We start from the raw sequence: 23,932 nt of genomic DNA, 5'->3' as shown, positions 1-23,932 counted from the left end.
GAGATGAGGAGTTCCATCCATCCTGTGCTCCCTTCCTCCCTCCCTCCCTCCAGCAGGAACAACCGGAAATTCTCTAACAAATTTTTTTTTTTTCCCCATTGGAAAATCTTCAGTTTGTGGCAACTGGAGTTGTTTGTGGAAAAGAACTGGATTTTGCTTATTTATAGCCTGGTTTCCTAAGGAAATGTGGCTTGAGCAATCACACGCTCTGTCTGTCTGTCTGTCCAGCTGTCTGACTGTCTTCCCCAGCCCTGTTGGATCCCACCAGCCTGTTCCAGCCAGGGCTGATGGAGGATGAGGATCAAAAATAGGAAGTTTGCACATTTCCGTGGAAAGCTGCAGCTGAGCCGTGGCACAGCTCAGGGGGAGGCAAATCCACACCAGTCCAGTCCAGTCCACACCAGTCCAGTCCACACCAGTCCCACCCAGTCCAGGGACTCTGCTGGTTTGTCCCCACTCTGCCTTTTCCATAGGGAAAACAATGAGGAAGTGTCCACCACATCCCAGCTCACAGTGTGAGCTCTTTAAACGAGGAAAACACCCTTTCTGAGCAAATCTAAGCTGAACAAATCCATGTTCCCATGGGCTCCTCATTCCCCCTGAGCCCAGCCCAGGGCCATGGGTAAGTAACTTCCCTAATTCTGCAGCACTGGGAGTGGTTTGGTGAACCAAAATTCCAGCAATTCCAGCAGCCAGGAGGTTGAAGCCATTCCTCATCTGCCACAGCATCTCCATGCTGAACTGGACACTCCAGGCTGATGGATGAGCAGAGGGATGATGGATGGGAGGCTGAGGCCTGACAGGACCATCGATCCCAGCATCCCTGGGCAGCCAGGGCTCACCCCCAGCCCCAAAACCATCCCCAGGCAGCAGCCAGGGACAGCAACAGCTTCCTGGGGCTGCCCCTGGATCCCTGCAAGTGCCCAAGGCCAGGCTGGACAGAGCTTGGAGCAACCTGGGACAGTGGAAGGTGTTGGGGTTGGAACTGGATGGACTTTAAGGTCTTTCCCAGCCCAACCCATTCCCAGTTCATTGTCTCCAGCCCCACTCCAGCCAGGAGCAAGGCGATGATCCCACAGCTCTGTAGGATTGCCCACCCCATAGGGAGCCACAGTGCCCAAACAGGACCTTCACATGCTCTGCATCCCTGGGACGTGAGGAGGAGGGATCTTCCCAGCCCACAGCCCCGGCAGGACCACAATTTCCCCTTTTTTCCCCTTTTTGAATGCCAGGGAGGGAAAACCCGGGGCTGTTTGGAGCTCTGGGAGGGGCAGGAGGCCAAGAGGCGTTGCTGCCGCGGCGCCACGCTGGGACCTCCGGCTGCTGGGGAAGGGCAGGGAGGACACTGGGAGCTTGTTTGCTGCTGGAATCCCACCGCTGGGGACACTCAGGGCTGACAGGAGCATTCTCAAAGCCCCCCTCAGATGGTGGCAGCCAGCAGAGCCCCCCCCAGCCATGGGACATCTCCCCTCGTCCCTGGGCGTGAGGAGAAGGGGTTATCCCCCTGATCCACCAGATTTGGGTTCTGTTCCCCCCATTTTGGGGCAGCAGAGGGAAGGGAGGCTGGAATTTGGGGAGCTGCACTCAGGTAGGACACAACTCTGGAGGGATTGATCCAGGAAAAGCTCGGGATCAGAGAGGATGGTGCATCAATCGGAATCACAGAATTGTTTGGGTTGGAAAAAACCTCCAAAATCCATCCCAGCCTCCCCAGCACTGCCAAACCCACCACTGCCCCACATCCTCAGGGCTTTTCAATCCCTCCAGGGATGGATGGTGATCCCAAGCCTGCCCTGGGCAGCATTTCCATGAAAAACTTGTCCTTAATATCCCACCTCAACCTCCCCTGGCACAACTTGACCCACAAAATGCTACTTTGTGCTCCAGGGTGAAGGGAAGGAGCAGAGCTCTTGGCAGAGCCCCACAGCCCTGGGGACATCCCCCTGTCCTTGAGGATTGTCCCCTGGCATGGATGGACAGCTGGACAGAGGCAGCAGCACAGCCCAGGAAGTGCTGCTTGCTTCTCTTTGAGGGAGAAGTGACCACAGGGATGGTCAGTCCTGAGGTTTGGGGTGTTTCTCCTCCCATGGGTGTTTTCCCACCGGGCTGGGCTTTCTGCAGGGATCCTGGGAGTGCTGGGGATCCCAGGGACAGTGTCACAGCAGGGTCCCAGCAGGGACACACAATAATTCCACCCCCACGGAATGCCAGGATGTCCCACAGGCAGCCAGCAGGAATTCTGCTCCAGGATTAAACTGAATGTTGAGGGGGAAAAGGTAGTTCTGAAAGGTGACCTTGCGGCAAATTGGTTTTTCCCCTGCACAGTAGCAGCTTTAAAATGAAACAACGCAACCCCAAAACCTTCTTTAGGCATTCCCAAATAGTTTTTTTTTTCCCCCAGTTATTGTGTGAATTTAGATCAGAAAACGTGTTGGGTAAAAATATTCAATTCCCCGCAGCCTGCAGAGCCTCATCAAAAATCCATTTGAAGTATTACTCTCAAATCCCTCATGGCAATGGGATATTTTAAGGTCAGTTAAACTTATTATTCACTCAAGATTTGCTTTCAGGTCCCTGCATATTTCAAACAGATTTTCCCTCATCTCTAACCCAACTGTGTTACAAAAAGCCCTTTCCTCCCCCCACCCCCCCTTTTTTTTTTCCTGAAAAGAAAAAAAAAGTTGTCAAAAGAAAAGATCCTAATCAGAAACAGCTTCTGAAGCCTTAAAAGCTGCTACAGTTTGTACTTGTTACCCAAAAACACTGACGCTATCTCCAGATCCCTAAATCCCTTGACTCCCAAAACACTGAATGGAGCTGTGCTTGGAAAAAGAGGAATTAACTCGAATTTGTTTTTCTTATTTGCAATTCATTTCCTTGCGACAGGCTTTACACACAAGTTTATTTTTTCTCCCTCTCGTTGTACGAGAAAAGGGAGCAACTTCCAAAGCTGCAGCCCGGATTTTTTTTGATTATTTAGGATTTCCAGCTTGATGGAGCTGCAATTTCTGCTCCTACCATGCCTTTCCCCCTCAGAGGACACCAGGTACTTTTGGTTGGGTTTTTTTTTTACGTAAAGATCACCTAAAAATGATGATTTTTAATTTCCCATAAACCACAAATGTCCTTTTTCAGCCTGGAGAAAGGAAGGCTCTAGGGAGAGCTCTGAGCTCCTTCCTGTGCCTAAAGGAGCTCCAGGAGAGCTGGAATTTGGGACAAGGGATGGAGGGACAGGACATGGGAATGGCTTTAAACTGGCTGAAGGCAGGGAGAGATGGGATTTGGGAAGGAATTGGTCCTTGGGAGGTGGGGAGAGGCTGGGATGGAATTCCCAGAGAAGCTGTGGATCCCTGGAATGTCCAAGGCCAGGCTGGACAGAGCTTGGAGCAACCTGGGATGGTGGAAGGTGTCCCTGGGGATGGCACTGGGTGGGCTTTGAGATCCATTCCAACCAAACCAGTCTGGGATCCTATAAATCCCATAAATCCATGGCCAGCCTCCCCCAGGACCCACCTGAGTTCCTCCTGCTCAGACCCTGTAACAACATGGGGTGAGAACATCCCAAATCCTCCATCCTTCCATCCCAAACCCTCCATCCTTCCATCCCAAACCCTCCATCCTTCCATCCCAAATCCTCCATCCTTCCATCCCAAACCCTCCATCCTTCCATCCCAAACCCTCCATCCTTCCAAACCACCCTCTGCTCAGCATTTCCCCCCTGGCTAACAACTCCCCAAATCCCTGCAGGTCGCAAACAGCATTAAGAGCTCTGCCCAAAGCCAGCCCAGCAGGCAAATTGAGCCGAGAGGAAGAGATTGCAAGTGCCCTAATCTTGCTCCGGAGAGCAAAGACTTTTGGAAATTATTCCCCAGCTCGGAGTCTCTGCAGCCATCTGGCCTGCATTTCTCCACTTACTCAATCAGACATATGTTGCTTTTATCCCCAGCCCTGCCAGCTCTCCCCTCTTCCCTGAAAACATGTGCATCCTCCATTCCCTGCTCATTCCCAGCTCGGCTCTGAGCAGAGGCTGTGGGTTCAGCTTCCAGCAAGTCAGCCTGGCCCTCAGAGCTGCTTCCCCCAGCAGGTTTCTCCCTCCAAATCCCTGTTTGCCCAAAACAAGGCAGAGTGAGATGTAATTCCGAGTTGGAGCGCCGCGGCTGCAAAGAGGCATCGCTGAGCTGAAGCCAGGAGGATCCTGGTGGATCCTGCCAGGAGGGGAAGCTGTGGAGGACCAGAGTCTCCAAAAGAGGTTTTTCCTCAAATTCTGTGCTGTTCAGCCTGACGCCACACAGGCTGTGCTGGGCACTGACACATGGGATAACACGGGATAACCCATGGATAATACATGGGATAACATGGGATAACCCATGGATAACCCATGGGATAACATGGGATTACACACGATAACCTATGGGAGAACACGGGATAACCCATGGAAAACACATGAGATAACATGGGATAGCACATGGGATAACCCATGGATAACACATGGTACAACAAAGGATAACAACACATGAGATAACATGGGATAACATGGGATAACCCATGGGATAACCCATGGCAAACCCATGGATAACACATCCAGGCCATCCCAGCCGAGCTGTGGGATCTCACACCACTTCTCCCATCAGCCCACTCTCCCACCCTTCCAGCTCCAGCGAGGATTCATTCCCTCTAAAGAGCAGAACATCCAAAGAATTGCAAATACCGGGCTAGGCAGGGAGAAACGGGAATGTTGCACTGCTCCAGCAATGCAGCCTTCCATCCCCTGAGCCAGCAGCATCACCCTGGGCTCTCCAGACCTCCAAGGGCAAGGGGAGAGATCCAAGAGTGTGCCCAAGGGCAGCCAGAGCTGGACATGGGCACAGACCCATGAGCCCTGAAGCTCTTCCAGAGCTGCTCTTTGGGATCAGGCTGAGCTTCCACCCAGCAGGAAGATCCCAGCCTTGCTCTTCCCCCACTGGAGATCATTTTCTTTCCCTCCTGCTCCCCACATCCCCCAGCAAAGCACACCTTCACCTTCCCACCCACTTTGGCTGCACCTTCCTCTTCCACCAGCGCCCTTCCTGCAGGAAAAGCCTCTCCTGATCCACAGCAGGGCAAGGAGAGAATTACATTTCATTACACACAGTCCAGGGGCTTAAGTATCAGGCCAAGCATTACCAGATGTGCAGGGCTCTCCCTCAAAGCCATCCCCAGGCTTCAAGGCCTCCTCGGATATTTAATCTGTTGGCATCTGGGGTGTGAGGGTCAGGGACAGGGTTTCCACGCAGATGCTACAAATCTCCTCTGCTTTTACCGTCACCTTTTAACGACACCATAAATCACCAGGCACTTCTCAGGTGACCCAGGAATTGCCCGTTGGTGTCTCTGAGCAAAGCTCGTCCGGATTCTCCCTCCTCCCTGCAGCCAAGGAGACCTGCTGGGAGCACAACCCCTTCTCTCCTGCAGAAAAGCCATCTCTTGGCATCTGGGCTTCAGCTGCAGCATGGCAGAGCGAGGGGAAGGCGAGGGACTGATAGGGGAAGATTGGAACAAGGTTGGATGGGTCTGTTCCTAATGCGAGCCTCAAGCCTTTGATTGCAGCGCAAATAGAAGATGGAAACTCACTGGAGGCAAAGGAATTAATTAACGGGAGAAGAAAGGAGCATCAGCCTGTTGGAGGCCTGGCATCAATTCCCAGCCCAGTTTTGAAGTGGCAACAGTTTTCCTTGTTCTTTAAAGTTGTTCCTGCGCGGCGGCTGGGGGAGCTGACAGCACATGTGGTGCCTCATTGTGGTCACCGTGGGGTGAGGTGACCCTGCTGGCACAGGACAGACCTGCCTGGCCCTGGGGGGACACCCAGACCTGCCCCAACACCTTCCACCTCCTGCTGCTGCCAGCTGCATCCCTCTGATCCGCTGGGATCTTCAAACCACGGGGAGCCACCATCCTTCAGCTGCTGCTGGCATGGCTTGGGGACTTTTATGGCTTGGAGGTGGTCTGGGAGATGTTTGGGATGTGGTTTGGGAGATGGTTTAGGATATGGTTTGGGAGATGGTTTGGGATGTGGTTTGGGATGTGGTTCAGGAGGTGGTTCCATCTCCAAATGGTTTCAGAACCTCTGCCGCTGAGGTTTTGCTGCAGGTGAGAAGAACCTGAACCACCTCCAGAGCAATTCCAGTTCAAACTGGGATTGTGTTCAAGCACAGTCAGGTGGGCTGTGGTTCTCCTGGGTCCTGGGACAGTTTTCTTGTCTTCAGGATATGCTGGCTTCAGGCAAGGACTGAAACTCTCCCTCTGCCAAGACTGCCTGACTCAAAAATCATCAAATCTCTGGGGATTCCTAACAAAATCAGAGGAGTTCCCACCCCGTCCTCCACACAAACCATGCTTTAATTTACCTTCAGCTGCATGCCAAGAGCAGGATTTGACCCCAAGAGCTCCCCAGCTGAGCCTGAGGGGCTTTCACAGCCAGATTTCTTTCCAAAGGGCACTGCTCACCCCTCCTCTTCACCCAGCAACTCAGCTCCAAGCTCACCCCGCAGAAGTGGGGCTCTGGGGGCTGGTTTTGGGTCAGAGCTGGGCACATCACACACACACACAGCTGAGGGTGGAAATCATCAGCCCTCGGTGTCCTGAAACCAGAAACCCCCAGGAACAAGGTGTGTGTTGACACTTCCAGCAGCTTGTTGGGCTGTGATGCTGACAGGAGGCTCACACAGCTGGGCACAGCTGGAGTGAGGTGGTCACCAAACCTTTAAGCCTTTCTTTAGAGCAGAAATTTATTTTGCCTAGGAAAAAAAGAACGTTTAGAAAAGGTCTTGCACCAGCAGGGTGATTAATGCTGGAAGGAATCTCCCCTTCGCAGTTCCTGCTCAGTAATTCAAGTTTTATGAGCCTGTGAGATGACAGAGGCCTGGGTGTGATCCCTGCTCAGCCCCGTGCATGCAGGACATCCTCACACGCTTCCTGACACTCCTCAAAGCAGGGAAAATATGAATTTTTAATATTCACACCAAGATCAGAACCCAACAAGGCTGTCCCTCATTAGCTGCCTTGTAACGAGACGGGGATCAAACGGGGGGAGGTGGCTGAGTGATGCCAACCCCACAGTCCCTTCTGATGGCTCTGGGGGTAATTAACCAGCATGGCACACTCAGGCTAATGAGGGTGACCTGCTGGGGCCACAGTGGGCTCACAGCCTCATCCTCTCCCTGGCCTGGGGGCTCTGAGGTCACCTCTGCTCCCCTCCGGGCTGCACTCGTCACCTAGGATGGGTTGGATCCATCCTAGCTTGGGATATTTTGGGATTCTGTGAGCTCCGAGCTCAGCACAGGCAGTGTCCCCACTGCTGTCACACCTCAGGGGCTGGGGAGGGTTGGGGTGATTGTCCCTGGGGGTTCCCTAAACCACCGATGGGGTCTGGAGGGGCTGGGGACACCTTCGTCAGCGACTGGGACACAATGAGGGGTGCAAACGCCCTGAGGGACACAAGCACAGCCCTGGGGGACACAAGTGACCTGAGGGATGCAAACACCCTGAGGGACACAAGCACAGCCCTGGGGGACACAAGTGACCTGGAGCCATCCGGAGGGGTGACACCAGCATGGAGCTGCGGCAGAACCAAACCCCACCGTACTCCCATCCATCCCGCTGATCCAAAATGAGCTCTGAACTCCCACCGACACAGCCCATCCTTCCTGCAAACCTCCCTGCTCCAAATAAACCCCAAAGCGTGAGTTCAGCCACAGCAGGAGGCAGCCAGAGGCAGCCGGGATCCCGGGAAAACCCACAGCAGCTTAAATCCCACTCACAGAATCCCTTCCACGGATCAGGGCGCTGGGATGCTCCCCCCACCACCCCCAGCCCCTCAAACCCCACCCCGGCGGCAGCACACGGAGCCGAATGGGGCTTTGGGGGATTCCTTTCTCCCCTTTCTCCCTCGCCCCGCTGGCAGCAGCCCAGCCCTGCCCGCCGGCTCCTTTGTGCAGGAGAGGCTCCGGCGGCGGGTGGCAGCGGAGCGGATGCAGGTTGTCACGCTTGGGGCTCCGACACGGCGGGGGGACGTTCCGCCCGGCCCTCCCCCCCAAAACCCGGCTTTTCATGCGGACAAACCATGCCTTCCCTCAACAAAACCCAAATTCTCAGCCCCAAGTACTTGGCAGCGGCCCCTCGGCATTTTTTCTCAGGCTTGTGTGGCTTTGGGAAGATGATTTGGGAAGCAGGAACGCCGCCGGAGGAAGCGGCCGGTGGCTCTGGGGGAAGAATAAAACCCCCCCGAGCCTCCGGCTGAGCGTCCCGCCGCGCTGGCGCTCGCAGGGATGGAGCTGGGAGAGCTCCGAGGGGCTGGGAAAAGGCAGCGGCAGCCCTGGAGAGGCTCCGGCACGCCGGGGACAGCGGGGACAGCAGCGTCCCCCCCTCCCCGGTGCGCGTATTGACAGCGCAGCGATGAGCGATGGCGCTGACAAGCGCCTGATCAATGGCACTTATCGAGTCCCTCCGCGCTGCCGGTAATTGGAGGATTTCTTTGGCTTCCACTTTATCGACATTTCCTCCCCGGCAGGGTGTCCGTGGAGAGGGGGGATTGTCACTTGGAATTACCGGGGGGCTCGGCGGGACAGCGGTGGGGACAGCGGGAGGAGGCAGCTGGCAGGTGGGGACAGGAGCATTCGGGGCACGACCAGAGCTGCGGGAGCCGCAAACGAGGGGAAAAAAAATTAAAATAAAATAAAATAAAATAAAATCATCTGATGTAGGGCTGTGGAGATGGCAGAGGTGTTTTGGGATCCTGCCCTGATGGGGCTTGATTTCATCCAGAGAAGGAATTGTGTAATCATTGTGATTGGAAAAGCCCTCTAAGATCATCGAGTCCAACCGTTCTCCCAAAGCCAGCACTGCCCATGTCCCCAAGTGCCACATCCACACAGCTTTTAAATCCCTCAAGGGATGGGGACTTCACCACTGCCCTGACAGCTGTGCCAGGGCTGGACAGCCCTTTCCAGGAAGAGATTTTCCTCAATATTCAACCTGAACCTCCCCTGGCACAGCTTGAGGCTGTCCCCTCTCACCCTGCCTGTGCAGAGCCACAAGGTCCACCCAGAACCTCCTTTTCTCCAGGCTGAGCCCTTCCCCAGCTCCCTCAGGAATTCTCCAGTCCCTTCCCCATCTCCGGACACATTCCAGCCCCTTCTGGCCATGAGGAGCCCCAGGCTGACCCCAGCACCTGAGCCAAGCCCTCCTGCCCCACAGGGGTCCCTCCTGCCCCCCAGCGGGCCGGTTATGCTGTGGGGAGCAGAGGGGGGAAGCAGCATCTCCCCCCAGCCACAGGGTTTGGGATGCAGCAGCTCTGGAGCAGCTGGGAAGTTGCACAAGGCAGGAGGCTCCGGCAGTCCCCGCCGAGCAGCGCCGGGATGTGGCCTCGGGGGACAGGATCTGTCACTTTCCTTGGCCCTTCCCATCAATCACCGCCGCGTCCTGTTAGTTATTTATTTATTTTTATCCGCACAGCACGGCTGCGAATTCCCCGCTGAATCAGCCTGAAGGGTGCGGTAGGGGCAGGGGAGGAAATGCCAGTTCTTCATTCCAGCTACAGAGAGCCCTCCGGGTGTGCCCAGGGCAGGTGTGCCCAGGTGTGCCCAGGTGTGCCAGGTGTGCCCAGGGCCACGGCCACGCACAGTTCAGTTCAGGGGCTAAGTGATAAATCAATAGCAAAGCGGTCAGTCAGCCTTTCCCTGCCCAAGGACGTCAACAAGGTCACATCCTTATTCTCTCCGCACTAGTGAGTGGAGATTCCTAATAAGACCTCTGTGACAAGTGACTATATTAATGTAATTCTCTCCTGCTCCTGATCAATTTTGTGTGTTAGGATGCAGAGCGGGTTGGGATGCTCCTGCCACCCCTCGCTGTGAGCTGCTGGATGGAGAGAGAGGTGTTTTATTCCCCTCATGTCCCTGCCTGCCTGCTGTGGGGTTTCCTCGGTGGAGCAAATCACTCCCAGGATTCCCAAAGTGCTGCTGTTCTCCCAGGCTGCCTCAAACATTCCGTGCTGCTGCTGCTTTAACAGCCCAAATAGTGACTGTTTGCTGAATTACAGGATGTTTTCTGGGTCAGCACTCCACACGTTCCAGGTCAGGGCAGTCCATGTCACCTGGTGGAACAGGGATGCTCTGTTTGGTCCATGGCTCTGGACCGTCTCAGCCACACAAACCCTGCCTCTTCCATGATTTCCACAAGCCCTGGAATCACACGGAGCTGGACACTGACCCTAAGCTCTGGATGACCTCCAGGATCACACTCAGGGGGCAGAGCTGTCCCCACGCCCTGGTCACAGCCCCAGTGCCCTGCCTGCCACATCCCCATTTGCATTTCAAACGAGTCTTCAGCTCCGGAGCGACTCACTTAAGGGATGCATGAATAATTGTGAAGATTCCTGTGATCTCCGAGCAGAGGGAGAAGGAGGCAAAATCCAAGGAGCTGCTGCGAATTTTCCACTCAGGAGCATCACCACGAAAGGTGAGTGTGTAAAACCTCAGCAGAACACCTGAGCTGAGACCTCAACCCTGCCACGGGGAAAGCTCAGAGCTGCAACCACCTTGGGTTTGTCATGGTGTGATTTGGGGTTTGGACTGTGCTTCATATGGAGTGAATTTGGGGAGCCTCTGGCACAGGGTGTGCAGAGCAGCTGTGCTGCCCCTGGATCCGTGGAAGTGACCAAGGCCAGGCTGGACAGGGCTTGGAGCAACCTGGGACAGTGGAATGAATCTTTGAGGTCCCTTCCAGCACAAACCATTCCATGATTCCATGAATTCCCACAGCCTGTGCTTCCTCTCGCGAGGAAAGACTAATTTTAAACCACTGCCCTGACAGTGCCCAGGATGGACCAACCTGGCTGCCTCCACCCCACACACCAGGCTTCCAACCAGGTCCCACAGAAGCCTCTCAGAACATCCCTCTGCTCCTCACTTTAATATTTTGGCCATCCCAAGAGGAGGGATGTCGGGAGGTGTCACAGTTGAGCCGCTAGCAGAGAAAAGGACCTGGATTCTCAGCGTGGCATAGAAAAGAGAGCTTTATTATTTTGATTCCAACCTATATAGATTTTTCAGAGGTCACCCAGATTGGTCAGTCAGAAACCTCCCCCTAGGCCTGACTGGCCAGGCCTGAACTGTCCAAATCTCGAGACACTGTTTTTAATAACATCCAAACTTTATCTTTGTTTATAAAACACAGGAGAAAGTTCTCATGGGAAAGACCTGTGCTAGCCACAGAGAGGGAGCTGCCAGGCTCGGGTATCACCCCACTCCTGGAGCTCTGTCCTGCAGACATGGAGCATCCATCCCTCCATCCATCCATCCATCCATGAATCCCTCCATCTCTCCCTCCATCATCCATCCATCCATGCCTCCCTCCCTCCATCCATCTATCCTGCATCCATCTGTCTGTCCATCCATCCATCCATCCCTCCATCCCTCCCACACTGACACCACCAACTCCCTAAGCAGGAGGATTTCCACAGCCCTTTGAAAAGCCATTTAGAGCTAAGTCTCGGTATTAAACCTGGCCTTTCCTTGGGCAGCTTTTCAATCTCTGCCCGAGCCTGTTGCAGCAGAAAGTTTTTGAAAAGGTCAGGAAGAAGCTTTTAAGCATCTTTGCCAATTAAGTGCTGTAACTCCCTCCCCGCCGCCGCGAGCTGCCCGTCTCCATCCCAGGGGAAGGTAATTACTGTTTTATAAATAAGCTTTGAACTCTCTTAAGTAATTGTCTCTCCTTGCATGAAAGCACCCTCTAAATCCACCGGCCTTTTCCACCTTCTGTCACTGCCTAAAAATAATCGAGGGGAAAAAAACCCACATAGTGCCTTTAAGGAAAAACTCCCAAACTTTCCTGTATGCTGCCATGATTATTTTTCCAAGATCTCAATAATCCAACTGAAAGAAACCCTGCAGCTTTCCTGGCTGTTTGTGATTTTTTTTTTTAATTATTATTTTTATTTTTTGTGTGTGTGTGTGTGTGTGTTATTTGACATATTTTCAAAACTTCTCTGGAGTTACATGAATTAAAAAAAAATTATTTCCATGTTTCAATATTTCAATTTCTAGCCCCTGAGGTTACAATAGAGAAACAGGGGAACATAGGAGAAAGGACAGGAATGAAGAAGTCTTTTCCAAAGGTAATAATTTCCATAATATTATTTCTTTTTAAACAAACCCCATGATTTCTTGGTGTATTTCAGCAGCCTTGGACAGCAGCACTGGCAGACCTGAAATCCTTTAGGAACTCAGGTTACTCCTGCCCGGCCTGGGTATAATCCCCCCATTTATTTAACAGAGACAGAGACAGGGAAAGCATTCCTCAGCCGGGAAGAGCACGGCTCGTTCCACCCTGCAAGTCCCAGCTTTTATCCCCAAAATCCCAGCCAACATTAACACGCAGCTCCAATCACTCGAGCCTGACTGTGCTGAGGAGCAGCACAAGGAAAAAAACCAACTTCATTTTGCCCGGAGGCTGAGCCAGGCTCCGATTCAGAATCCCAAACCTGCTTGGATCAGCAAGAAGCATTTCATGGGGTTTGGAGCAAAACCTGGCCGCGTGGAAATAGGGGAATAACAGGGTGGAAATGGGGGGTAGGAGAGTCGAGTCGTGCTCCTCACCCCATCCCTGACCCCCCAAAGCAGCCCAGGCACAACCCCTGCCTCTCCCCCTGCCTGCAGCAATCCTGTCTGAGAGCTCTTTAAATGGTTTCAAATGTTAATTCCTCATCGTGGCAGTAAAAGCTATTTTTAATCCCACGTGAAAGCAGTTTGCAGAAACCCAAACTTTGCAAGTATTATGGATTGTGCTGGATGTGTCTCCGGGAGCAGAAAACAGGGGCAAATCATCATCCGGCTGCCACGGGGGCACCCAGCGCCTAAACCCGGTCCTGAGTGTAGGGCTGCGACTAAAACATTGCACAAAAGCCAACCCAAAACACTACGCCTTCAGTAAAAGCATTCACCTATCTCATTCCTAGTTAAAAATCAGCTTTTTCTCAGGTTTCCCGCAGGTTCTCTTTGTACTCGAGGTTTCATTTCCCCAACACGGGGGTGAGGATCCGGGAAGCTGAGACAGAGAGGTCTCACTGGTGAATGGAACTGGAAAAAAGAGGAGAGATTGCGAAGCAATAAAGGCGAGGAGCTGCGGGGCTGAGTGTCTGCGAATGCACCGGGAGAACAAGGGCCGCTCTGAGCGCTGAAAGCGACTCCATCAGGAGAAGAGATTAGCGGCGGCAATGAATAAAGATAACGTCCCGGAGCAGCTCTCCGTGCATCGCCATCCCACTCCGGCGACATTCCTTTGTCTCTTCCCACCTCTGCGCTTCCTGGACGCGCCTGGGAGAAGCTCGCCCGGCCAGGGGACACGAGCGCCGTGCCAAAAACCCGCAGCCCGGTGGCTCCAGAGGAGCGGGTTTTATTCAGCAGCTCGCCCCGCGGAGCGTCTTGATCTGTCTGTACAATCACAACCCACACAAAAACCCCCTCAAGGCACCTACTTAGCTCCACTTTTCAACTGCCAATAACGCTCCCGGCGAAAGTCAAAAGAGCAGCGCCGCGGCCGCGTCCTTCCCCTGTCGCTCAAAGGCGTCGGGGTTGCGAGGTGCCGAGATGACAAAGTCTGGCTCAAGAAATCCTGGATGCCTTTCAGGAGGGTTATTAGCTCCTGTGAATGGGGTCGGGGAAAGGGAGGGGGGAAACCCCACATCCTTGGGAGAGGCTCTCTGCTCCCCCTGCACCTTCCCTGGGCACACGGAGATGCTCCCGAGCTGGGACAGCCCAGGAGGAGCACGGAGGGATGAGGAACCCCACGGAAAGTTCCTCCCAGGTCATGGCAACCTGCACTGGATGGGAAGGGAGAACGACACTGGAAAAGCTAAATTTGGCCTCCGAGAGACTCGGAGCTCTGGGATGGCTCTGCAGGGCTGGAGGATGCTCGGTGGGGATTCCAGCTCCTCCTGTCCCTCCAGACTGACCACTCACTAGGCATCCCACAGTACTTTATTAGTACTTTTGGGCCAAACTGTGAGAAAATAGGGAATTCTTTACGATTCCTACAAAACCCAGTGAGTGCAGCTTCCAGAGGACAATCCCATCAGGCACACAGGGTGGTGGGAGCCTCGGCCCAGCATCCTTCCTGTCTGAGTCCTCCTTTGGCTCTTGGAAAAATCAGGAAGACGACGGCAAAGAGGGCCTGGGATCCCAAATCCCACCAAGGAAACACGAGGCAGAGGAAAAGAATCACTCTGAGCTGATGTTGCCACAAAGTTCTGGCAGATGGAGATGGGGACACCTCTTTGGATGAGCTGCATGGGGCTCAGAGCTCTCCCCATGAATTCCCTCAAAGCCGAATTCCCTCCAAGTGCCTTTCATGCAAACCAGGCTCCTCTCCAGCACTGCCATGCTCCCCAAAGCTGCTGTCCCCCGTTTCTCCTGCCCTGTTCCCCACAGTCACCCAGGCTGTGCCAAACTCCGGGGCAGACAGCACAGCAGGAACCTCGGCGTGGGAACCAAACCAGCTCCGGCAGCCAAAGAGGGAACAATCCCTCGCAAAGATCCTGCTGTGGCCCCAAAACGTCCCCAGAGGAGCAGAGCAGTGACACTGGAGAGCCCAGGGGAGCCCCCAGCCCCATCCCCACCATACAAGACCTGAATGAACCTTAAATGTCACTTTTGAGCCCAAACCTGCTCCTCTCACACATTAACCCTTAAGCTGCAACTCAGCCCACAAATGGGGTTTTCTCTCACAGCTCCTCCGAGTTTCGCGATGGATTTCTAAATATCACCCCAAACATCTCGGATTTAATTCTGTTTTTAACATTTGGCCTCACCTACAATCCCACAGGGCAGAGAGATTTCCCAGGCTCCCAAAGGGGATCCCCACACCAGACCCCCACACACCCCAAACTGGCGGCAGACACACCAGCATCCCCTCATCTTTCGATTTAGGTTCCCTTCAAGCAGCACTTGGTGCCAAAAAAATCAAAATCGCGTTTTGCTTGAGGAGAAAACATCCCATCATGCTTGGATTAGCCATTAAGTCATTTATGCTGCAGCCTAGAAAAGGTGTTTAATCTTCTTAGAATTAGCTAAAGCTGCAGTAACTCAAGGAATTCTGTAGGAGATGCTTTTGCAGAACATTTTCTTTTCACTACTACTCCAAAAAAAAAAAAAAAAGAATGGCGGGGGCCTTTGGGCCATTTCAAATTTAAATTAAATAAAACAATTCCGTAAGAATAAATTATTTCAGTCAGTAACTTAAAACAAACTACTCATCACTCATGAGGAGATGCTCCTGCCAGAGCAGGGAAATCACTACGGCGCTGAGCTACTAAGAAAGAACAAAATAATCCTGGAGTGATATTTCCAAGGGGGAATTTTTTTTTCCACATTTACTCGAGACAAGCAACGACCTACAGGTGCCTTCGGGCCAAATATCTTGGCGTGAGAAGCCTGCTGGTGTAATTTTGGTTTCCCAGCGAGTTCAAATATTTTAAAAATGTTTACACCGCTTTGGAGATATCCATTGGAAAAAGCTAAGAATTTCTGTCCAACTTCTCTTTCCCTCCACTCCAGCACATCCCAGCTTTAAACACTTAGCTCTGTCTGGCTTTGCCGGGGATGAAATCCCTCGGTATAGCAAGGTCTTGCGAGAAGACAAAACAAGAGGCAGAGAGGAGAGGAAGCGAAGGGAAATAGTTCTGCGTGCGTGTGATTAAAACCACACTTACTCTACGCAGAGTTAAAGCAAAACATCTCCTGATTTTTTGCCTCTCTCCAGAGGATGCTGCTCCCAAAACCTTCCCCGCTCCATTGCTCCGAATTTACCACAACCATATGCGGGCTCATCGCGAAGCTGGTGCCAGGCCAGGCTCCCCGCGAGCACTCGCAGCGCTAAAAACTCGCACCAGAGCCATCCCAAGGAAGATTTATTTCCCCTCCTCTCTGCGGTCCGTCCTGCGAGCGCCTGGCTGGGCTCCGCCGAGCGATATGAAAGCGTTCGATCTTCCCCGCTTTAATTATGTGCTCGCAGTCATTAAACTCCCATCCTGCCAAGTGAGAGCCATCGCGCGGTCCTCACCCCCAAAAAGATTAGTGATCATCATTATTGCTCCTCGAGCAGCGCCGACCCGAGCGGAGCTGAGGAATGAGCTCATAAATCACGGGGATATTAATGCAGCCATAAAAATAAGCGCCGCTACTTGCTGGGGTTTGAAGGTGTGTTAAGTCATAACTTTACAGCCCAGATGTGGGCTCGGAGAGCTGAAACTCTGCGGGTAAAATTACCGCTAAAATTACTCTTTCCATTAAGCACGCTGATTTTTCACAGGTTGTTACTTTGGCGAGGATTGGGAAGCTGCAACCTTCCCCCCAAAAACGTTCAGAGGAAGAAATCCGGTATTCCCGCGGGGCTAGGGGAGAGCGGGATGGAGAGAGGCAGGAAGGACAGGGAGAGCTACTCCTTTTATTATTTTCAGATGTTTCCCCGGGAACACCAGGGCGCTTTTATCCATCGACACGTTTGGATTCCCTTCCAGCTAACGGGGCAGATTCCCTCCTCGGCTTCGAGGGACTTATCGCTCCCCACTCCGCTTGGCCCAGCCGCTCCGGAGCTGGCCAGGAGACGGGAGTTTAATACACTCCACATGCACAGTAGCTGCTCTTCCGAATGCTTTATCTCCCGAAGAGCTCCGTTCCACCGAAACCCTCCAAAACCAAACTTCCTCGGATCGCTCCGGCTCTGCCCTTAGCCACAAACCCACCGAGGAACGCGCCGGTTCGCCCCTCGCCCGCTCCCTGCTCCGAGCACAGCCAGGATCGAGCCCGAGGTCCTCGCTGCCTTTATTTTTATAAACCACGCGAATAAAACAGCTCCTAAAGGAACCCGGCCGGGAAACGTGGGGACGGCTGAGGATAAAGCGCTAAAGGTTAAAATCGCAAAGCCTGGCTAGTGAAACGAGCGCATTTTCGCCGCCGGCTTCGTCCTCGGCCGGGTGGGATGCGGGATGGGGGGCGCGGGGACAGGGGCGACGCGGGGACAGGGGGGGACAGCTTTTCACCCTCGCAGCACGGCCGATTTCAGCAGCAGCCCCGAAAAGGCAGCCCCCAGCCCCTTCCCCAGGCCAGGCGAGGCTCGGAGCTGCCGCCCCGCTCTCGTCCCGCCCGGGACCCTCACCCTGCCCCGCTCCCCTGCCCCGGACCCCCGTTCTCTGCCGGGACCCGGCGCGCCCGGAGCCGCCTGTTGCAGAGCCGCCGCATCCCGGCACGGGCGGCAATTAACGCAGCTCCGCCGCTAATTACCCACCCCGGGGACCACCCCCTTCGGCCGCAGCCCCCCTTACCTGTACCAGCGCAGCCCCTTCTCGTAGCACCTGTCGAAGAAGTGGGGTTCGGCGCCCACCGCCCGCACCCCGGGGTGCGCCCGCAGGAACTCGAGCAGCGCCCGCGTCCCGCCCTTCTTCACGCCCACGATGATGGCCTGCGGGAAGCGGCGGCTGCCTCCCCCCGAGCTCCCCGAGCCCCCCGAGCCCCCCGCCGGCCCCGCGGGCAGCGACACGGGCGGCGGCAGCAGCAGCGCGGGCGGCAGCGGCTCGCAGGGCCCGGGCAGGCAGGAGAAGAAGTAGGTGAAGAAGAGGATCATGGTGAGGAGCAGCGAGGCGCGGCGGCCCCCGGCGGGTCCCAGCAGCCGCCCGCTACATCCCATCGGGGGCCGCGCATCCCGCACCGCCGCCGCGCCCCCCTCCGCGCCCCTCCGCGCACCCGGCCCGGCCCAGGGCCCCCCGAGCTCCCCCCGGCCCCGGCCCGCCCGCGCCGCCCCCACGCCCACCCGCGGGGCGGGGGAGGGCGAGGACACGCGCGTGGGGCGGCGACGCCCCGAGGAGGGGAAGGGAGGGGAAGGGAAGGGAGGGAGGGATGGGGAGGGAGGGGTTGGGAGCGGGGAGAGGGCGCGGCGCACTCGGGAGCACCGTCGGGATCCCCGCGGGGACAGGGGCTCCCCACGCGCGGGTGGCACCGCCCAGGGCGGCGCTCCGGGCTCTGCCACGCAGGGGGACTCGTTTGCCCACATTTCCCTATGTTTTTCCATGTTTTCCCATGTTTTCCCCACCTTTTCCTTTTCTCCCCCCCCCCCATTTCCCCGTTTTCCCATGTTTCCCCCATATTTTCCCTTTTCCCCCCACATTTCCGCTTGTTTTTCCATGTTACCCCACATTTCCCCATGCTATTGCATGTTTTCACTTATTCCCAAATTTACCCCATTTTCCCACCTTTCCCCACATTTTCCCATGTTTTTCCACATTTCCCCACCTTTTCCCTTTTTTTCCCAATTTTTACCACGCTTCCCACATTTCCCCATGTTTTCACACATTTCGCCATTATTTCCCCCATTTTCTCCATACTTCACCACATCTTTCCATCCGTTTTTCTTCTTTTGTGTATTCCCTCCTCCTCTCCTCATTCCAACGAGCGATTTTTGGAAAATCCAACGGGTGATTTTGGAAAGCCTCTCGCCAGGAAGGCTCTGGCTCTGCAGGACCCCAGGCAGGCACCAGGCTGGTGTCTTAATTAACCTATTAAAGAAATTAACTCTTTTTAGAATTAGAGCCTTCAAGAGCTGGAGGGTGGTGGGGAGGTGGAGCAGAGCTGGATTGGGGTTAGTGAAGGTCCTGTGGGGCCACAGTGGCACCAGTGGGGACATGAATGATGGCAGCGCTGCGGGGTGACAAATCTGCAGGGTGACACGGGGACAGTGCTGTGGGGTGACAGGGTGATACAGCTTCAGGGTGACAAACCTCTGGGGTGACACAGGGACAGGAATGTGGGGTGACAAACCCACAGGGTGACATGGGGACAAGGTTATGGGGTGACAGGGTGATACAGCTTCAGGGTGACAAACCTGCAGGGTGACACGGGGACGAGGCTGCAGGGTGACAAACCTGTGGGGTGACACGGGGACAAGGCTGTGGGGTGACAAACCTGCAGGGTGATGTGAGGACAGTGCTGCGGGGTGACAAACCCCCAGGGTGACAAACCCCCAGGGTGACATGGGGACAGCGCTGCAGGCTGACAGGGTGATACAGCTTCAGGGTGACACGGGGACAGGCCTGTGGCGTGACACAGTGACAGGATGGCAGGGTGACACGGCTGCAGGGTGACATGGCGATACAGCTGCAGGGTGATGTGGCCGCAGAGCTGCAGGGTGACACGGTGACAGTGACAGGGCTGCAGGGTGACACGGTGACAGGACTGCAGGGTGATGTGGTGATATGGTTGCAGAGCTGCAGGGTGACACAGTGACAGTGACAGGACCACAGGGTGACAGAGTGATATGGCTGCAGGGTGACACAGCCGCAGGGCTGCAGGGTGACACAGTGACAGTGACAGGGCTGCAGGGTGACACAGTGACAGTGACAGGGCTGCAGGGTGACACGGTGATATGGTAGCAGAGCTGCAGGGTGACACAGTGACAGTGACAGTGACAGGACCGCAGGGTGACACAGCCGCAGGGCTGCAGGGTGACACAGTGACAGTGACAGGGCTGCCGGGTGACACGGTGACAGGGCTTTGTGCCCTCTCGTGGCTGGCTCTCAGCGGCCGCTCGGTGTCCGCCCGTCCCGCCGCGCAGCTCTCCAGCGGCAGGAAGCAGCCGAGATCCCTCCAGCTCCCGGGCGAAGCACCCCGGGGAGAGGCGGGACGGAGCGGTGGCACCGAGAGCACCGATCCGCTACCGGGATCAGCTCGATAAACCCAAACACATCCCAAACCGCCGCCCTTGCCAGCTCCTGTAGGATTTATGTGAAGGATTTGAAACAGGAGCTGCTCCACCCCGGCCAGGAGAGGCTCCAGCTCCCTGTTTGGGTTGGGGGGTGAATGTTGTTGTTGGAAAATGCCGATTTGCCCAAATGGAAACGTTTGGCGAGGATGGATCCCTTCTGACAAAATCCTGTCCAAACCCAGCCGGGGAGACTCTGGGAAGGGGGGACTCAGCCTCGGCTGGGGGGTGACAAGGCTGGTGCCACAGGGCCTCTTGGCACCGCCAGCTCAGTCAGAGGCTTCCTTTCTCACCTCCGAAATTTGGGAAAAGGGCTTAAAACTTGAGCTGGCGGCTGGGGCCAGGCGCCGAGGGCTTGGGATGTGCCCAAGGTCACTCCAGCCCCACGTCTGGGAGAGCCTGGGGGGCCCTGCAGGAGGGTCTCCGGGTTCAGCCCACACCCCAGCAGACAGGAGCTCAGGCAGCTGAGGACAAGCAGCTCCCATGCACAATTTTAGCAAATTCGGGATATTTGGGTTGAAATAAAGGAGTTCTGCAATGTTCACCCTGTGCACGGTGGCCTTGGCTGGCAGTGGCCACTCTCACACCTCTGTGGTCACCCAGGGTGGCTGTGCCAGGGTCTCACCATCCCTGATTGTCCTCAATGAAGAACAACGAGGGGTTTTCCCCCTCAGGTCCTGGCAGGAGTGAGGAGGTCCTTGGGAAGCCCCATGGCCCAGCTGGTGGCTCCAGCCAGGACTCTGTGGCCACATGGAGGGAAATCCATGGAAAATCCTGGTCAGAGCAGGGGGATCAGCTCGTCCCATCGTGGGCTGAAATCCTGAAATCCCAAAGCAGGGCAAGGTCCTGCCTGACCCAGGACAAGTGACAAGCCCCACAGGGGCCAAACCCAGCAATACCAGCACAGCTCCAGGTGAGCTCCATGCTCCCCTTACCCCACCCCAAAACCAGCAGGGTGGCACCCCTGCCACCCCCCTGCTCCCCCCAACACCCTGACCCTCCTCCAGACCCCACTCTGCCCACCCCACAAGCCGGCAGGAGCCACAGCATGGTTGCTCTGGGATTTCTGGGATTTCCCCGAGTTTGCCATCACAAAGAAAGCAAGAAAAAGGCTCAGGGGATCAGCGGGGATGAAAAATGCTTTAGCAACCCGGGGGATCATTCAGCAGGTCACCTCCACGGCGCGGTTTGCCAGGCTGATAAAGGCGAGCAAACTTATTAAAGGCGAGCACAGCTTGATTGGAAACGGCTGTTCCCAAACAGCCAATTACCCCGGGCCGGCCCAATCCAATTAGGGAGGCTGTTTCCCTGATCGCAGCGAGTGTTGGACAAATACAGCACAACTGCTCGGGTTCAAAGAGCAGCCCATAAAAGGCAGCTCGGGGAGAGGCGAGGCAGGGAGGCAAACCTTGTCCCCAAGGGACACTGGCTGGAAAAGCAGCCCTGGCTGTCCCTAAAGCCCCACCAGGCCACTGTTCACTGTGGTCACCACCACGAGCTCTCCATGGTGTCACCCAGACACTGGGAGCTTTGGCAGTGCCACCCCTCTGTTGTCCCATCCAGGCCTTTCCCCAGGGCAAGATTTGAGGTTTATCCATTGGGGTTTGGGTGGAAAAAACATCACCAGTGTCACTTTGCAGGGGGATTTCTCCTGATCCTGCAGTGGGAAAGGCAGGGTGTAGAGGGAGAAATGCAGGTGGGACCACCGGGGCTCAGCAGAAATCACAGAATCAGGGCACAGCCGAGGAGGGGGAATGGATCACATCTCCTAATCCGGATGGTGAGCGCAGCACAGGGAGCTGATCCCCTCCACACCCAGCTCCCCAGCACCTGGGGCAATGCAGACACCAAAAAAACTCATCAGCAAGGATTAAAAACCAACCCACAAAGCCCATCCTCGCTCCTAGAGGCTGAGCAGGGCTGGGGGAGCCTCCAGCAGCACCACAGCCATCGCCAGCCTCGCCACAACTGCTCCGACGGGTTCTCTCCAAAACCCTGGCGCTCGGCCACGGCTGGGGTGGAGCTCAGCCCCTGTTATTAAAATGTGTGACAGCAGCTCAAGATGGAAAGTGAAGTTGTACATTCTCCATCTGAAACTCCGGGAGGAATTTCAAGCAGGGGGAATGCAATTTCCAGCCTGGAGGAGAGCCAGCAGCGCCAGGGCGAGATTTTTCTTAATATGGTTTTGCAAAACTCGAGCTCAGAAAAATTGCCCGTAGCTACAGCGATTCCGGGGAGCTGCAGACAGCCTCGTTCCCCGAGGAGGAGAGGGTTTGAGCTACAAAAACACCTCCCAGCTCCAACAGGCTGCTGTCCTTGTCACCAGCAGGACCTTTGGTCACCTCGGCTCCCCTCTCCAGCGCTGTCTCCGCTGGGATTTGGGGCTGAGCCATGCAGAGCCTGTGTGGACAGGACAAACCCACTCTGCTGGCTCGGGAAGGGAGCAGCATCCCAGGAGGGACTTCATCAGCCCAAGGAGGATGTGGGTGCAGAGTTATCCTCCTGGTGGCACTTTGGGACAGTGACCTCCAGGACCATGGGACCTCCAGGCACCCCCAGCACTCCCATCCAGCTGCAGTCACACAAGGAGCCTCCCCCTCCATTCCTGCTTTTCATTTAAATCATCCCAATAAGGGGATAAAGCAGCCAAAACCCATTGGTTTGGGGTTTTTTTTTAAAGCTTCAATTTAAAAAATAACATACATGAAATGTGCAATTTTTATTGGGGCAGGCAGAGCCGCAGAGCTCGGAGCTCTTCGCTGAGCAAACGCCATCCCTGGGACTCTGACACTGTCCCAGCCCTGTCCCCTCCTCATTTCCCACCTCACACACACTGGGGGCAGTTATTAGCAATGCCCTCCTGGGTGGGGACACTGCAGTGACACAGATTTCACATCATCCTGGCAGCGAAAAGTCACCGGGATGGGAGGAGGAAGAACAAAAGTGCCTTTTTTTTGTTCTATTTGCTGTAACCCACTGACTGGCCACGAGGGTCTGTGGAAGCAGAGGGGTTTTTTCTCCTGGCTGGATGTGTGGAGCAGCAAGGACATTTCCAGAGCAGAAAGTCCCCTTTGGAAGGAGCCAGGGGATGCCACACTGTGGGATCTGTGTCTGCAGTGAGTGATGGACACAGCAAAGGTGACGCCCTGGAGCTCATCCAGCTGCAGACCACAGCTGGATTGGGAATTCCAGTGTGGCTCCTAATGCCCTGGTGGGTGTTGCAACCCCAAAAGCCCAGGGAGGAGGTGGCTTCAGTCCTTGAGGATTCACTGAAGCCACCTCTGTCCTTCCTGGCAAGGAGTGAACAAAGTCTCACCCTCATCATCCTCTCCCACACCTCTCACATCCCCACAGCTATTCCTGCCCCTCTGCTCATCCCTCTGCCCCACGAGCCTCACTGACCAGCCAGGGGTGTCCTGACAGCTCCTCACCTGCTCTCTGTGAGCTCAGGAACTCCTGAACCCTAATGATTCCTTCATCGCTGATCTCATTTAGAGTTAATTACACGGCAAACAGACATCTCCCTAATGAGCTTGGAGAGATCCCAGCGATGGCTGGAGCAGCCCATCGATAGGGATGGCAGTGCAGGAATTCCTCCTGCTGGTGTTTCAACACCCCGGGCTAGCTCGGAGCTCTAAATCAATAATGTCACTCGGGATGGGGGAAATGAGGCACCAGAGCAGCTGTGGGGAGGAGGGGAACTTCAGGGAATCTCTCCTGGAAACAGCAGGTGACATCCAAGGCCACCCTGGGACAGTGGAAGGTGTCCCTGTCATGGCAGAGGTGGCACTGGATGAGCTTTAAGGTCCCTTCCCACCCAAACCATTCCAGGACTCTCTGATTCTCTAATTTCTCATTCAAAACACATCTACAACAGGCTACCAACAGGGTCACTGAGTGGTTTAATCCCACTTTTTTACCCTAAAACTGAAGGCTCATGCCACTGGGACATTTTTCCCTGCTGCTGGGCTGGGGGCTGTGCAACAAAGACAAGCCCAGCTCGTCACCTCGGAGGGCAGAGCTGGAGAATCCATTCCCAAACTCTGCCCAAAGCAGGCGGGAAGCACACAGAGCTGTTCCCAACCCTGCAGCGAGCAGCTGGGACTCATCCTCCTTCCCCTGAGTCACAGCCACGAGCTCCCCGTGGCCG

The 23,932-nt window shown here is 55.2% G+C and overlaps 1 protein-coding gene across 1 annotated transcript in view; it reads right to left on the bottom strand.

The window, feature by feature from the left end:
* The window catches only part of HS3ST6 (heparan sulfate-glucosamine 3-sulfotransferase 6), a 29,809-nt gene extending 12,067 nt beyond the window's left edge, over window positions 1-17,742 (bottom strand). The window contains exon 1 of the mRNA XM_085074344.1: window positions 17,354-17,742. Coding sequence (XP_084930470.1) covers window positions 17,354-17,715 — 362 coding nt within the window. The 5' untranslated portion in view covers window positions 17,716-17,742. The remainder of the gene's footprint in view (window positions 1-17,353) is intronic.
* Window positions 17,743-23,932: the final 6,190 nt, after the last annotated feature.

This window comes from Lichenostomus cassidix, chromosome 14 (genome assembly GCF_008360975.1).
Source record: "Lichenostomus cassidix isolate B80296 chromosome 14, HeHo_3.0, whole genome shotgun sequence".
Lineage (NCBI taxonomy): Eukaryota > Metazoa > Chordata > Aves > Passeriformes > Meliphagidae > Lichenostomus > Lichenostomus cassidix.
This window is presented reverse-complemented; position numbering and strand designations above follow the sequence as displayed.